Source organism: Daphnia magna, linkage group LG9 (genome assembly GCF_020631705.1).
Source record: "Daphnia magna isolate NIES linkage group LG9, ASM2063170v1.1, whole genome shotgun sequence".
Taxonomy (NCBI): domain Eukaryota; kingdom Metazoa; phylum Arthropoda; class Branchiopoda; order Diplostraca; family Daphniidae; genus Daphnia; species Daphnia magna.
The window spans coordinates 1688559-1703844 of NC_059190.1; the positions used below are offsets into that span (position 1 = coordinate 1688559).

General features: G+C 42.2%; 1 protein-coding gene and 1 pseudogene across 1 annotated transcript; both read left to right on the plus strand.

The window, feature by feature from the left end:
• Positions 1-3957: 3957 nt before the first annotated feature.
• LOC123475860 lies at positions 3958-5624 on the plus strand (annotated as a pseudogene).
• A 5632-nt stretch (positions 5625-11256) lies between these two features.
• LOC123475890 lies at positions 11257-13566 on the plus strand. The gene has a single exon (XM_045179096.1). It carries the CDS (start codon positions 11295-11297, stop codon positions 13044-13046), a length of 1752 nt encoding a protein of 583 aa, XP_045035031.1. The 5' UTR covers positions 11257-11294; the 3' UTR covers positions 13047-13566.
• Positions 13567-15286: the final 1720 nt, after the last annotated feature.

Consider the following 15286-nt stretch of genomic DNA (forward strand, 5'->3'; position numbering starts at 1 on the left):
AATTTCAAATTTGGCTTAAAATACATGATTTAGATTTAGAATTGAATGAAAATCACTGAAATCAGGTTTATTTTTCTATTGGTCTTATAGTTTTTCATTTACATGTTAAAAACCATAAATGAAGTTGGTACCGGGCGGCCTAACAGAACTGTTTTCGTTAATTTTTTAAACGGCTAGTCTAAAGAGAAAACCAATCACTAAATCGAAATCAGCGTTCAATTTCGATTATACCGTTTTTGATAAACCAAAATTTTTGGAGAATTTCAAGTCAAATGTCATTTTTGGCCGATTTTGACAAAACGTGGAAAGGCTATACCCTTCCCACTTTTTCATTTTTGGCCAAATTTCAAATTTGGCTTAAAATACATGATTTAGATTCAGAATTGAATGAAAATCACTGAAATCAGGTTATTTTTCGATTGGTCTTATAGTTTTTCATTTACATGTTAAAACCAAAAGAAGTTGAAAGAACTGTTTTCGTTAATAAAAGGGTAATAAAAAAAAAACCAATCACGGAAATCAGCGTTTATTTTTCGATTGTATTGAAAATTTAAGAGATGTCATTTTTGGTTAGATTTTGATAAAAGTGGAAAGCTATACTTCCCACTTTTCATTTTGACACATTTAAATTGGCTTAAAAACATGATTTAGATTCAGAATTAATGAAAGTTTTTTTTTCGTTGGTCTTATAGTTTTCATTTAAATGTTAAAAACCATAAATGAAGTTGGTGCGCTAACAGAACTGTTTTCGTTAATTTTTTAAACGGCTAGTCTAAAGAGAAAACCAATCACTAAATCGAAATCAGCGTTCAATTTCGATTATACCGTCTGATTTTTGGAGAATTTCAAGAGATGTCATTTTTGGCCGATTTTGACAAAAGTGGAAAGGCTATACCCTTCCCACTTTTTTCATTTTCCAAATTTGGCAAATTTCAAATTGGCTAAAACTTTAAAATACATGATTTAGATTCAGAATTGAAACACTGAAAAAATCACTCCCGATTTGAAACCCCCCCAATTCAGGTTTTTTCGATTGGTCTTATAGTTTTTCATTTCACATGTTAAAACCATAAATGAAGTTGGTGCGCTGTAAAGAATCGAGATCTCTGACAACAGAGAAACGATGTCTTCGACTTTCTAAAAAGTCACCCCTCTGGCGCCCCAAGCAATACAGGGAGTTGACCGTTGCGGGAAAACCCCCCTTGTTCTCGAACAAGAGAGGGTCAAGTTGACCGTTGGAAAGGACGCTACCACGACCCACGCCAACCAAGGAAAAAATGCTTCCTCAAGACCTAATAAATAGGACTAGATTTAGCTTGCCCCTTCAGTCTTCTCTCCTCTCGCCAGTTGTGCCGATCTGTTCCGACCTGTGCCAGCCTAAATACAATGCGGTAAAGCAAAAGATTTTATTTACTTTTAAATTCATGTGATAGTTTGCACGCTCCACGCGCGTTAAACTATTACATTGGTGGCAGCGATTATCGAACTTGCATGCCATTTTTGTATAACCTGTATAGCAGTTCTGTTGGTCTTCAGCTAACTCTGCCATTTTTTATACAACCTGTATAGCAGTTCTGTTGGTCTTCAGCTAACTCTGCCATTTTTTGTATAACCTGTATAGCAGTTCTGTTGGTCTTCAGCTAACTCTGCCATTTTTGTATATCCTGTATAGCAGTTCTGTTGGTCTTCAGCTAACTCTGCCATTTTTTGTATAACTCAGATAGCAGTTTTGTTGGTCTTCAGCCAACTCTGCCATTTTTTCTCCCCATCCATTTTTCTTTTCTCCCTCTGCAAAGCATCGCCGCCATTTTTTCCTCGGTGATGCGCTTTACGACTCAACGAAAACCCCTCGTCAACGAATGACCAATGCAAAGCCAGTAATTCTAAGGGCGAAATCAGATAAGCCGGGAATTATTTATTTTTTTTTTTTTTCTCAACTCACCGAGAAGGTCTCTATTTTGTTCTCCCAAAACAGCTGGCTCTGCCAATTGTTAGGTCGAATTTGATTTCCTCCTTACGTTAACTGTTTTTCTCCCCATCAATTTTTCTCTCTGCAAGGCATCGCCGCCATTTCCTTTTTTTCGGTGATGCGCTTTACGACCAACGAAAACCCCTCGTCAACGAATGACCAATGCAAAGCCAGTAATTCTAAGGCGAAATCAGACAAGCCGGGAATTATTTTTTTCAACTCACCGAAAGGTCTATTTTAATTTGTTCTCCCAAAACAGCTGGCTCTGCCAATTGTTAGGTCGAATTTGATTTCCTCCTTACGTTAACTGTTTTCTCTCCATCCATTTTTCTCTCTCTGCAAGGCATCGCCGCCATTTCCTTTTTTTCGGTGATGCGCTTTACGACCACCAGAAACCCCTCGTCAACGAATAACCAATGCAAAGCCAGTAATTCTAAGTTGAAATTAGACAAGCCGGGAATTCCCTTTTTCAACTCACTGAGATGGTCAATTTTAATTGCTCTCCCAAAACAGCTGGCTCTGCCAATTGTTAAGTCGAGTTTGATTCCGCCTTACGTTAACTGATTTTTCCTCCACCCATATGTTTTTCTTCTTCTTGCAAGCATCATCACCACCATTCTATTTTTACGGGATGCGATTTACGACCTCATGAAACCCCTCAGAAAAATGCCAATGCAGCGTCAGTAACTTTAAACCGAAGTCAGACAAGCCGGTTTCTATTTTTGAAACCACTTGGAAAGCCCAATTGAATTTTCTCCCCAAATCAGCGGGCCCCGCCAATTGTTAGTGCACAGTTTCATTATCTTCTTACCTATCGTCACCCCCACAGTTTTACAGCCTTGTTCAGTATCACGGTAATTATTTTTCCCCCCTTTACGATATTTTATGGGGGATACAATTTGCACCATCTGGATCGAATGCGTGCACCGTCCCGATCGCAGAAAACCACTCGCCAACGAATGGCCCACGCAACGCCAGTAGCCCCTAAAGCAAAATTAGGCAAGCCCTAGCTTTTTCAACACACTCGGGAAGTCTATCTTGACCACTTTCTCTCCGAAATCAGCGGAACGACGCCAGCCCGCCGTTGACGACGACTGTTACTCAGACGACGACTATTACGAAGACGAGAACGACTACCTTGTCGAGCCTAAACCTCTGCCCGGAAATTTCTCGTTCGAAGAAGCCCGTGCAGCATTTTTTAGTAAAGGAAAAGGTTCACATAGCCCGTCCAATCCAATCCGAAGCTTGATCGGGGAAACGTCCAGTCAGCGTCAAGACGATAGGCCCACGCCGTCAGCAAATCCCTACCTAGGACACCGGTCACCCATACTCGCCTTTATCCCGAATTAAACGCTGACGTGGAAGACGTCGAACTTCGCACGGAAGAGGCACCTGAGCAGTCGGGTCCGGGTCTAACGGTGCGGAAAAATCGCAACATCCGAGTAAAGGGCCAGCCGCCGACCCGAGTCAGTGAACGTAATCGAAACAAAGCTTTCCAGCCCCTTGTACCAGAAACGATTAATCCTGTCGAGTCCACTCTGATTAACGACATCTATCTCAAACTCGAAAGCGATCCCGAGTCAGCAGATGAGAACGACGATTTCAGCAGCGTGAAGTCTCATAACGATTTAGAAGTCGAGCAAGACCTAGAACGCACCAGAGAACGTGTCGAGGAAGATTTAAGAGGGAAAGAAAGTAGAAACGCCGGCCGACGACCAGTCACTCCCACCCCTTAAATATTCTTCGACGCCTATTAGCAGATATCAGAATTTTTATACAGACCAATCACAACAAACGACAGAGAAACTAGCTCCTACTAATCAAGTAGGAACACAGACGATCTCCCCTTCAACCCGATTGGTGGGAACGCAAGACGACCCTTCCCCCTTCGAAAAACCCCAACCATCCTCGTCAAAACAAATAGAAACAAAGTTCACACCGTACAAAGCGTAAATTTCAAATTGACCCCTTCTCAGCAAACGATCGACACGAACCCACCTAGACCAACGATGGCGCATCCAAACCCATATGAGACTTTGTACAAATGTCTGCGGGAGACAGGGGCGTCAAGAGAAGAAGCCGCAGCAGGAGCGAAAGCCGCCTTGGCATTGACAAAAACAGCTTGTGGCGCGAGCGAGTTCCGCGCGGTAGATATAGTCGAAAAAGAGGCCAACTGCTCCACTGCTACGAACCAGAGCTATTACAATAGTCAAAAGTTATTGCAGAACCAGCAACAACAAACGATAGCGTTATTAGCTCAGGTACTCGCTTTCAATGGAATGGGGTCAACCAAATTTGAGGACTGGATACAACATTTTGAAAGGGTAGTCGACACTGCTGATTTTGAAGAAGGGGAGAAAAATAAAACTTTTAGGCTCAAAGCTTTTTGGGTCTGCAGGGGACTGTATTACAACCTTCCAACTAAACTATCCAAGGGAAGCAAAATCATTCGTTAAGGTTAAACAGAATCTCCATGAACGCTTCCACGGAGGGGATAACAGAAAAATGTACTTTACAGAGTTTAAAAATTGCATCCGTAATTCTGGGGAATCTATCAGGGACTATGCTTGCCGGTTACAGAAGCTTTACTCGTTTGCCTACCCAACGGAAGTAGGAAAGACAATTGATGCAGATGTCCTCAAATTAAGAGAGACTATGTTAATGGATGGCTTTCTGGGAGGGTTAAAGTCCAACCTACGCGAAAGAATGAGTTTTAAAGACTATAGGAACTTAAATGACCTGGTAAAAGCAACAGAGAAATGTGCAGCTATCTTAAACGAAGCCAAACTAGAGAAACGGAGCGTCGAATTTGTCAACGCCGTTTCGGCAAATGCTAATGCCCAGGAATTGAGGGAAACAAAAAACGAGATCTCGGAACTAAAATCAGTCATTGAGCAGCTTTCGCAGAAAAATGAGAACCACCCAACTTACAGATAAGAGTCACGAGTCAATCAATGCCGTCGCCACGGGCCATAACGCACAATTAGCAGAAAGCAAACAGGAAATAGAGGAATTGAAAAACCTTTTGAAGGCTAGTAATAAGAGTTATAGTGATATGATGAAACAGTCCAGAGACTCAGAGAAAATGATGAGAAATCTGCAGCTCCAGGTCGCCGGTATGAGCCAAGCGATCCCCCAGGCTCAACCAATGAGACAGTATCAACAAAATCACAGTGGCCTGGTTACGACAATAGTACTCGGGCTCCGCATCAACCGCCAGTACATCGTAATCCACCACCATTTTACAAGGATAATCACAATAATCCGGTTAATGGACCCCCTCACAGAGGAGAGCGGTATTGTACTTATTGCGCAAATAACGGCAGGAACCCAACAACTCACAACACTGACAAGTGTGGATGGGGACCAAACGGGCCAACCTGCTTCAAATGCCATCAAGGTGGGCACATCGCGCGTGATTGCCCATCCGCAGCACTTCGTTCCGACGCCCGATATGCGTCGCCAGCTCAGAATCCTGGTCAGCTCAACCCCTGGAATCAGGAAAACTAGAAGCCACCAATTGTAACGTGGGGCAAAACGGTGGGCCTTGTCCTAAACCCCGACAGATTATTAATCAAGTAATAGAAACCAGAAAAAATAAAATCCCACGGCTTCCCATCCAAGTTGGAAATGAGAAATTCAAGGGCCTTTTAGATAGTGGGGCGGGTAGAAGTTTAATTAAGACAGAAGTTTTTAACAGATTGAAGGAAGGTGTAATGAAGTTTACTGCTGACGTTCCGGTCGATTTATACGGTGTAGAGAACACCAGACTAGTTACAAGAGGGCTAGTGACCCTACAAGTTCAAGTTTTAGGCGATAATCTTCTGCAGGATTTTATCGTCGTTGATAGCATCAGCGAGGAGTGTATCTTAGGTTTAGATGCACTGTACGAGCACAAGTTCATCATTGATGGTAGCGAAAGGAGAATTTACCGAGTCAAACAAACCTTGAAACCGGACTCCTCGCCCACCATCGTAGCAAGAGAGAAGATCACGATCAAGCCCTTTAGTGCCACTGTCGTTGAATCGGAAGGGAATGGGGCTAAGCTACCTCCCAATCTTGCGTTTTTTTCACAGAGGACCGGGACTGAACAGCGGATTACGAGTTGATCCTTTCATCAATAAAAGTAGTGAGGAGGCCGTTTTTACAATAGCGTTAGTTAATGAAACGAATAAACCCATCTCCCCTGCCAAGGTATGAAATAATTGGAACGTTAGGATTTTGCCGGATAGAAAAAGATAATATCAATTATTGTGCTGAGCGCGAGCTGTCGTCCAGTGCTGTAGATTTTGACAACAATTTGCCACCTGATATGTCAGGAGTAGATAGAACCAGCATTACAAATTTTTTAATCGATAGAAAATCAATATTTGCCTCCACTACAGGAGAATTAGGGAAAACGGGGCTAGTAACCCACATAACACAAGGCAGTCCGTCGGATGTCCGACAGATGTCGGGGTCGGATGTTGAGTACATCTTTTTGATATCCTCCGGACAGCCCGATATCCGATTTGGATGTCCTACGGATGTATTTTTTTGGTTTTGACCGCCCTAAACAGCGCCGTCAGACATTCTAAGGATATCCGAGCGGGCTTTCATTTGGCTATAAATATGACATGTATTGGACATCTATTCATGAAAAAACATTAGGCTATACCAGGATTCGAACTCAGGTCTCCCGCATCACAGTCGAATCTTATTCCACTAATGCCAATCTACAGATATATTATGTGTCATTTTCGAACAATACAATCGAATTGTTGTAAAACACTTGAGCTTTTACGATAACAAATCACATACAAGATTTTTAAAAAGTAAAGATGATGTCGAACTTAGGTTAAACCAGAGGTGTATAAATTGAAATTAAACAATTTATGCTAAATATTTTTTGAATTTTAAACTTCAGCATGATTTATTAAGTTTAAAGTAGTTTTTTATTATTTGAAATTATAATCCTATCATAAGTATACTTGCTTTTAATATTATTAGATGCCGAATAATATTTATTTTCTGTGAGTTAATTTTCAATGGCTTGGTTCCCATAAGCTAAACGGAAAGCTTGTGCAAACAAACTCACGACTTTCATATATTTTATTCATTTTTGTAATAAATTTTAAAATAAACCATCCGGCAAATAGATCATTACTCCTTTATTTTTTAAATTTTTCATTTTAAATGCTGGACTTCAAATAAAAATACGTTCAAGGGAAAAATTTGAACACGGTTAAGTTTTCCCCCTCTCAAGAAATTTTGACAATTAATAATGAAACTTAATGATCGGCCCCAAATTAGTTCTAATCGAGTTAACCGCCCCGCACCGATAAAGTGCATTCGGGGTTGAAATGAGGTGCCATTTTTTCAACCGGGGCGGTGCGGGAAAAAATTTGAGGTTAACCCGTTGCCCCGAAGCAATAAAAAAAAATGCCGTTCTTTCGGTTTCAGAGTAAAAATCGGGGCAAGCGGGTAGAACGAGCTATTATCGGGGTTGTTATCGGATAAATCGGGTCAATCGATAATGTTTTTGCATTGATGAATCGATTGATTGCAATCCAATTGATTGCAAACCCCAATTGAATTCGGGGAGAAGAATTTTCCACCCTGAGCCACGCCTCCTTGGCCCGAAATGAGAAACCCGATTTGCAAAAAAGCGCCCCGATTGGCTCGAAGCCGATCCTTAAATGAAACAATTGAAAATCTTTTTGGCTGTTGGAAGGAGGTCCGTAGAATATAATTTTCGCACATCCATTGCACTTCCAAGGTGACTAGCCGACGGACATCCCTGGAACTACCCATTGAGTACATAGATATCTAACGGATGTTCGGCCATGATTCGGACATCCGACGGCTGAAATGTGCTATATGGGAAAGCATCACATTAATACGGAAGGACAAGGACCCATTAGATTACGCCCCTATCGGATACACCAAAACGTAAAACCAGAGCTTGACAGTATTTTGCAGGAATTATTAGTTAACAAGATAATAAGGCCGTCCGTATCTCCATGGGCGGCCCCCGTAGTATTAGTAAAAAAGAAAAACGGAGGAATCCGACTCTGTATGGATTATAGAAAACTCAATGGTATAACAAAAAAAGATTCCTTTCCCTTGCCTAGAATAGACGATGTTCTAGACTTACTTCACGGGCAAAAGTATTTCACGACCTTAGATTTAGCTTCAGGCTATTGGCAGATAGAAATGGACGACAGCTCCAAAGAAAAGACAGCGTTCATAGTGGATAACAATCTCTACGAATGGAATAGGTTGTCGTTCGGGTTGACTAATGCGCCTGGCACATTTCAACGGTTAATGAATTATGTTTTACGTTCCGTCATCGGGAAAATATGTTTAGTTTATCTCGATGACATTATAGTCTTCTCAAAATCGAAAGAAGAACATTTAGTAAATTTAGGACGCATCTTCAACCTTTTAAAAGAAGCCGATTTAAAACTCGGCCTCTCAAAATGCAAATTCATGTGTGAATCAGTGCAATATCTAGGGCATGTGATTTCAGCCAATGGAATCGCCCCAGACCCAGAGAAAATTACACTGTTGAAAAATTATAAAAGGCCGACAACCATTGTAGAAATTCAATCGTTCTTAGGGCTCGCATCCTACTATCGGCGTTTTATCAAAAATTTCGCGGATATCGCGCATCCGTTAATAGAATTGACTAAAAAGAAAAAGGACAGGGATAATCACAACAAGAAAGTTAAGACAATTGTAAGAGAACAAAATGCTGGGGACGCCACCTTCACATGGGGAGAGGCCGAACAAAAGGCTTTCGAAACGTTGCGCGAATGTCTCATTACGCCACCTGTCGTCGCCTTCCTGATTTCGATAAAGAGTTCCTTATTTTCACCGACGCTAGTAACTATGGGATCGGAGCGGTGCTCAGTCAAATTCAGGACGGGAAGGAAGTCGTGATTGCGTATTCGAGTAGACACTTGAATTCGGCGGAACGGAACTACTCAGCCATAGAGCGCGAAGCTTTAGCCATCGTTTATGGAATAAAAAGATACCGTCACTATTTACAGGACGACAAATTTGAAATCATTAGCGATCATAGACCACTCCAGTGGTTGCAAAACCATAAGGATGAGAAAAGCAGACTAGGTAGATGGGCGATTGAATTGTCGGCAGTCAAGTATAAAATTACTCACAAACCAGGAAAGGAGCACGCAAACGCAGACTTCTTCTCTCGTATTCGTGTTGTAACTGCCGAGGAACGAACGGATTTCACTGACAATATTATCGAGGAGCAACGAAAAGATGAAACTTGTGCAAAAATCATTCGTTATCTCAACGAAGGTACATTGTCCGAACAAGACGAATTGGAAAACCCAGACTGGATAAAGGAGATCGAACTGTTCCACATTAAACAAGGGGTTTTGAGGAGGGATTTTCTCCCACCATCGAAAAAAAGGAGGCAATTCATTCAAGAGCAAACGGTCATGCCGTATTCATTGAGGAAAAGTATTATTAAAGAATATCACGCTTCGCTATTAGCAGGGCACCTAGCCTTTTTACGAACGTATCTCCGGATACGGGATAAATACTATTGGCCCAACATGTTGCGTGATATCAAGGATTATTGTAAGTCATGCGAAGCTTGTGCGTTACAAAGACGGGTAGTAACGAGAGCGTTCTTACACCCGTTAGATATCGCGACGGCTCCATTCGAAGTTATCGGCATGGATTTTCTAGGGCCGATTAGACCCGAATCCTCTAAAGGAAATAAATATGTACTCGTCATGACTGATGCTTTCTCTAAATGGACCGAGGTCGTAGCCTTGCCCGATCAAACAGCAGAAACGACCTGTCGGGCACTGATGGACAAAATCGTTTTATATCATGGGCCCCCAAAAATTATCATAACAGATAGGGGGACGAATTTCACATCTCAATTATTCAACAGTTTATGTCAAGAGCTCAGGACTAAACATAAGACAACGACGGCGTATCATCCTCAATCGAATGGGATGACAGAACGCTTTAATAAAACAGTGGTGGACATGGTGCGAAAATATATTGCTAACGGCTTCGAGCAATGGGAAGAAGTCCTCGGCCCAATGGCCTCGGCATATAGAAACTCAGTACACTCTTCCACGATGGAGAGTCCGTATTTTTTAATTACAGCGAGGGACCCAAACATGGTTGTCGACAGGTTTTTAAGACCGAAACCGGAGTTAATCACCCCTCGTGATTACAAAAGCCAAACGATGCAACGGCTAAGAGAAGGTTTTGCGCTAGCCAAAGAAAACCTATTGGAAGCTAGAAGGCAGCAAAAGATCCAGTATGATAAGAGAGCCAAGGAAGAGAACTTTCAAGTAGGTGATCGCGTCCTCCTGGACGTAAGGGTCACTCAATTAGGAACGAGCAAAAAATTAAACCCTCGATATCATGGCCCCTTTCGAGTTTCAAAAGTCTTCCCTAACCATACGGTGGAAATCCGTACGTACAATGGAAATGGTATCCAGCTTACGCACGTCAACCGCCTGAAGGCGTTGACAGAGTGCATGATTTGGAGAGATGAGGAATGCGTCGATTTCGACGATTTACGAGAGTCTAAGCTAAGAGCCACCAGGCTAAGAGAAGAGGACTCCGACAACGAAGAGGATCTTGCCGACGTAGAAGCAAGAGATGAAGTCAATACCCCGGATCACGAAGGTGACAGGGAACTGATTGAATTGGACGCTGTCGCGCCGAATGACGTCAGAGACGCCCACTTAATTGATTTCGACCCTCTCATCCACTTGAACCAGGCGGCTACAAAAGAACCCATCGGATACCAGATCGAACCAAATCTGGGTCATGAGCCAAGTCGAGTTGACTGGTCAAACCTCCCCCCTCCGCTAACCCCCCCTTAGAGTACCTCCAGCACCCCTGGAAGGAAGTAACACAATTGTACGCCCAAAAAGAGCTTACTCGTCCTCCGGACAGGTTCCGAGACTTCCTATTAGATTAGCGATAAACACCCAGCCCCACTCCCATCTTCCTCTACCGTTGTATACTCGTCTTGTTCCGTAAAATTTTTTTTTTTTTTTTTTTGGTTGTTTGCCCATTCAGCATGTTAGTTCGGTATATCAGACTCAATTTGTCTTCTTCTCTAGTTATTTCGTGTTAGTTCTCCTCGCCAGCCTACACACGACAGGGGCCATCATGACCACTGTATGTGACTGTAGTAACGAGCGAAAGGATGGGTTCATCGCCTTCGACGATGAAGACTGCCTCCTTGGATCGGAAGATCCTGCCCCCAAAAAATGTTACGTACACCCTGTACTCCCATTTACCAGAAGTTAAACGATTCCCAGGACACGTTTGTCGCATGTGGGCGGTCACTCGATCTATCTTTACCGACTTCTTCGGTTGGCATTACACTACTGAAAGTAAATGGGCCGTCCCAGTATCCACTTCCGACTGTGAAGAAATGCGGGATCTAAGGAAATGCAAAAACGAGACAATGTACGCGAAAGGCAGTCACAAGTACACCTATGACGTGATACCCTCGTTACAGCCGGTTTGGATGACAAAACGTTGGGCCGTCACATTCCATTGTAAAATCGCGGAGGTCGCACTGGAAAGTGAGTGCGACAATTGCACTATCAACTCCCCCGTCGGTACAATCGAATTCCCCTATAACGGATCCGTGACCAGAAACCTTCAAACGCTTATTTGGGAAGACGCGTACAAAGAAAAAAAACCATGTGATCTCAAACTAGCAGGCGAATCGGTAAACGACGGCCTGTTGTACAAGACTCACGACCCAAAAATGCGACGCTTACAGGATCGGATCAGCCAAACAGACTACCTCGTTAATGTTACGAAGGAATTAGAACGGTGTGGCAAATCCGCCTTGTTCAGCATAAATGGAATGGAAAAAATCCTGATTGTCATTAACATACCAACGCCGGAACTGTATACCTCATATGCCTCGGGTTTTACGAACGCTACAGAACCACTAGCCACTCCATTGTTAGTCGAAGTACACTCAAACGGGTCTTACGACAGCATCGATTCCCAGAATACCACAGAGCGTAAGATTCCAGCGTCATTAGCAGCAGAGATCAAGCAGGCGGCTCATCATCAATATACCAGGGATCTGGCACTAGACCAAGTAAATCGGCTGGCGAATGAAATTAGACGCCTCCAATGCGAGAACCGAAAAGCAACACGCAATAGTATCCTCTTGAGTGCTAAGAACGATGGGTGGTACGCGGCTACCCAACTCCAACTGCCTAGTTGTTCAAGATTAACGGTGTATGGAGCGCAGGTTGAGGTTGCACGTTGCGCACCTTTTAATGTATCCTTCGGGGCCGAGCGGACGAAATGTGGAAATCAGCCCCGTTTTATGAACTTCACAATAGCCCATAACGGATGGCAACTTGTTCCATATCACCCATGTTATTGGCCCGAACCTAACTACGTCAACTTTAATGGGAAAACTCACATCTACGCGGATGGTGGGTGGGTTCCGGTAATCTCAACAGTTCCAACAAACGGCAGACGCCTGGTCGGATTGGCGACGTATGAAGCTGATAATTCTCTACAAAATTTTTTGCAAATGAATCCCGCGATGCAAAACGGGCCGTTGAGTCACGCGTCGGTGATGGCCGACATCTTGGCTTCTATTCATGAACATTACGCAGAAGATAACTCACGTCAATTACTGACATCAAACGTACTCATTCATCACGGCGACGCACCGAACATTGATTTCGTCGCTAAGATCGGTGGATGGGTAAAGAATTTCGGAGCAGTCTCGGGATTTGGCGCGTTGTCAGTATTGGCCGTGAGATTTTGCGGAATCGGTTCGCTACTACTCAAGGCTTTCCCCCTCCTTTCCAAAATCCTCCAAATGACTTGTTTCAAAAAGCCTCCATTGGCCATCACCGCTGCAGATCTACCCATGTCCATCGACGTACAACCAACAGCAGTGACCAACCCATCCCAATCCACCGCATCCGCATCGACAGCAGTTCCACCACGCCGTACGCGACCGCGCCAACCACGACCGCCACACACGACTCAGGAAGGCGAGGCCTTCTTACCACGTAGACAGCCACGAAGAGTAGAATAAAATTGCCATAGTGTCGTTTTTTTATCACTAGTACCTTTCCTTTTCCCTTATAATTTCGCCGCTGTGTACCTATAATCAATATGCTCCAATTGTGTAATTTCGCCGCTGTGTACCTATAATCAATATGCTCCAATTTGTGTACTTTCCTTAAAACCCTCTTCTAGACTCAATAGCATAATTTTCTGGTGTCGGATTGTCCACTTTTCAAACCATGTTTCATTTTTTCGTCTCCTAAGTAGAAACGGGTCAGCAAAGGAAGTTACAAGGGAGAATGTAAAAGAGATCAAAAGTATACGCACCCCCCAAAAACAAAAACAAAAAAGCACTGTAATAATACTCACGAAGGATATGCCGGCTGAATGGTTCAACTCGGGAGCACGACAAATAGACGAAGTCTAATCCAGGAAACTGAAACGTCGTACCCGTGTCATCAGCGTAGGATTCACACATCATTCGATGAAACTAAAATACAGAAGCTAGGACTGATTGTTGCGGGACGCAACAAAAGAGGAGGGGGTGATGTAAAGAATCGAGATCTCTGACAACAGAGAAACGATGTCTTCGACTTTCTAAAAAGTCACCCCTCTGGCGCCCCAAGCAATACGGGGAGTTGACCGTTGCGGGAAAAACCCCCCTTGTTCTCGAACAAAGAGGAAGGTCAAGTTGACCGTTGGAAAGGACGCTACCACGACCCACGCCAACCAAGGAAAAAATGCTTCCTCAAGACCTAATAAATAGGACTAGATTTAGCTTGCCCCTTCAGTCTTCTCTTCTCTCTCTCGCCAGTTGTGCCGATCTGTTCCGACCTGTGCCAGCCTAAATACAATGCGGTAAAGCAAAAGATTTTATTTACTTTTAAATTCATGTGATAGTTTGCACGCTCCACGCGCGTGTAAACTATTACAGCGCTAACAGAACTGTTTTCGTTAATTTTTTAAACGGCTAGTCTAAAGAGAAAACCAATCACTAAATCGAAATCAGCGTTCAATTTCGATTATACCGTCTGATTTTTGGAGAATTTCAAGAGATGTCATTTTTGGCCGATTTTGACAAAAGTGGAAAGGCTATACCCTTCCCACTTTTTCATTTTTGGCCAAATTTCAAATTTGGCTTAAAATACATGATTTAGATTCAGAATTGAATGAAAATCACGGAAATCAGGTTTATTTTTCTATTGGTCTTATAGTTTTTCATTTACATGTTAAAAACCATAAATGAAGTTGGTGCGCTAACAGAACTGTTTTCGTTAATTTTTTAAACGGCTAGTCTAAAGAGAAAACCAATCACTAAATCGCAATCAGCGTTCAATTTCGATTATTCCGTCTGATTTTCGGAGAATTTCAAGAGATGTCATTTTTGGCCGATTTTGACAAAAGTGGAAAGGCTATACCCTTCCCACTTTTTCATTTTTGGCCAAATTTCAAATTTGGCTTAAAATACATGATTTAGATTCAAAATTGAATAAAAATCACGGAAATCAGGTTTATTTTTCTATTGGTCTTATAGTTTTTCATTTACATGTTAAAAACCATAAATGAAGTTGGTGCGCTAACAGAACTGTTTTCGTTAATTTTTTAAACGGCTAGTCTAAAGAGAAAACCAATCACTAAATCGAAATCAGCGTTCAATTTCGATTATACCGTCTGATTTTTGGAGAATTTCAAGAGATGTCATTTTTGGCCGATTTTGACAAAAGTGGAAAGGCTATACCCTTCCCACTTTTTCATTTTTGGCCAAATTTCAAATTTGGCTTAAAATACATGATTTAGATTCAGAATTGAATGAAAATCACGGAAATCAGGGTTATTTTTCTATTGGTCTTATAGTTTTTCATTTAAATGTTAAAAACCATAAATGAAGTTGGTGCGCTAACAGAACTGTTTTCGTTAATTTTTTAAACGGCTAGTCTAAAGAGAAAACCAATCACTAAATCGAAATCAGCGTTCAATTTCGATTATACCGTCTGATTTTTGGAGAATTTCAAGAGATGTCATTTTTGGCCGATTTTGACAAAAGTGGAAAGGCTATACCCTTCCCACTTTTTCATTTTTGGCCAAATTTCAAATTTGGCTTAAAATACATGATTTAGATTCAGAATTGAATGAAAATCACGGAAATCAGGTTTATTTTTCTATTGGTCTTATAGTTTTTCATTTACATGTTAAAAACCATAAATGAAGCTGGTGCGCTAACAGAACTATTTTCGTTAATTTTTTAAACGGCTAGTCTAAAGAGAAAAC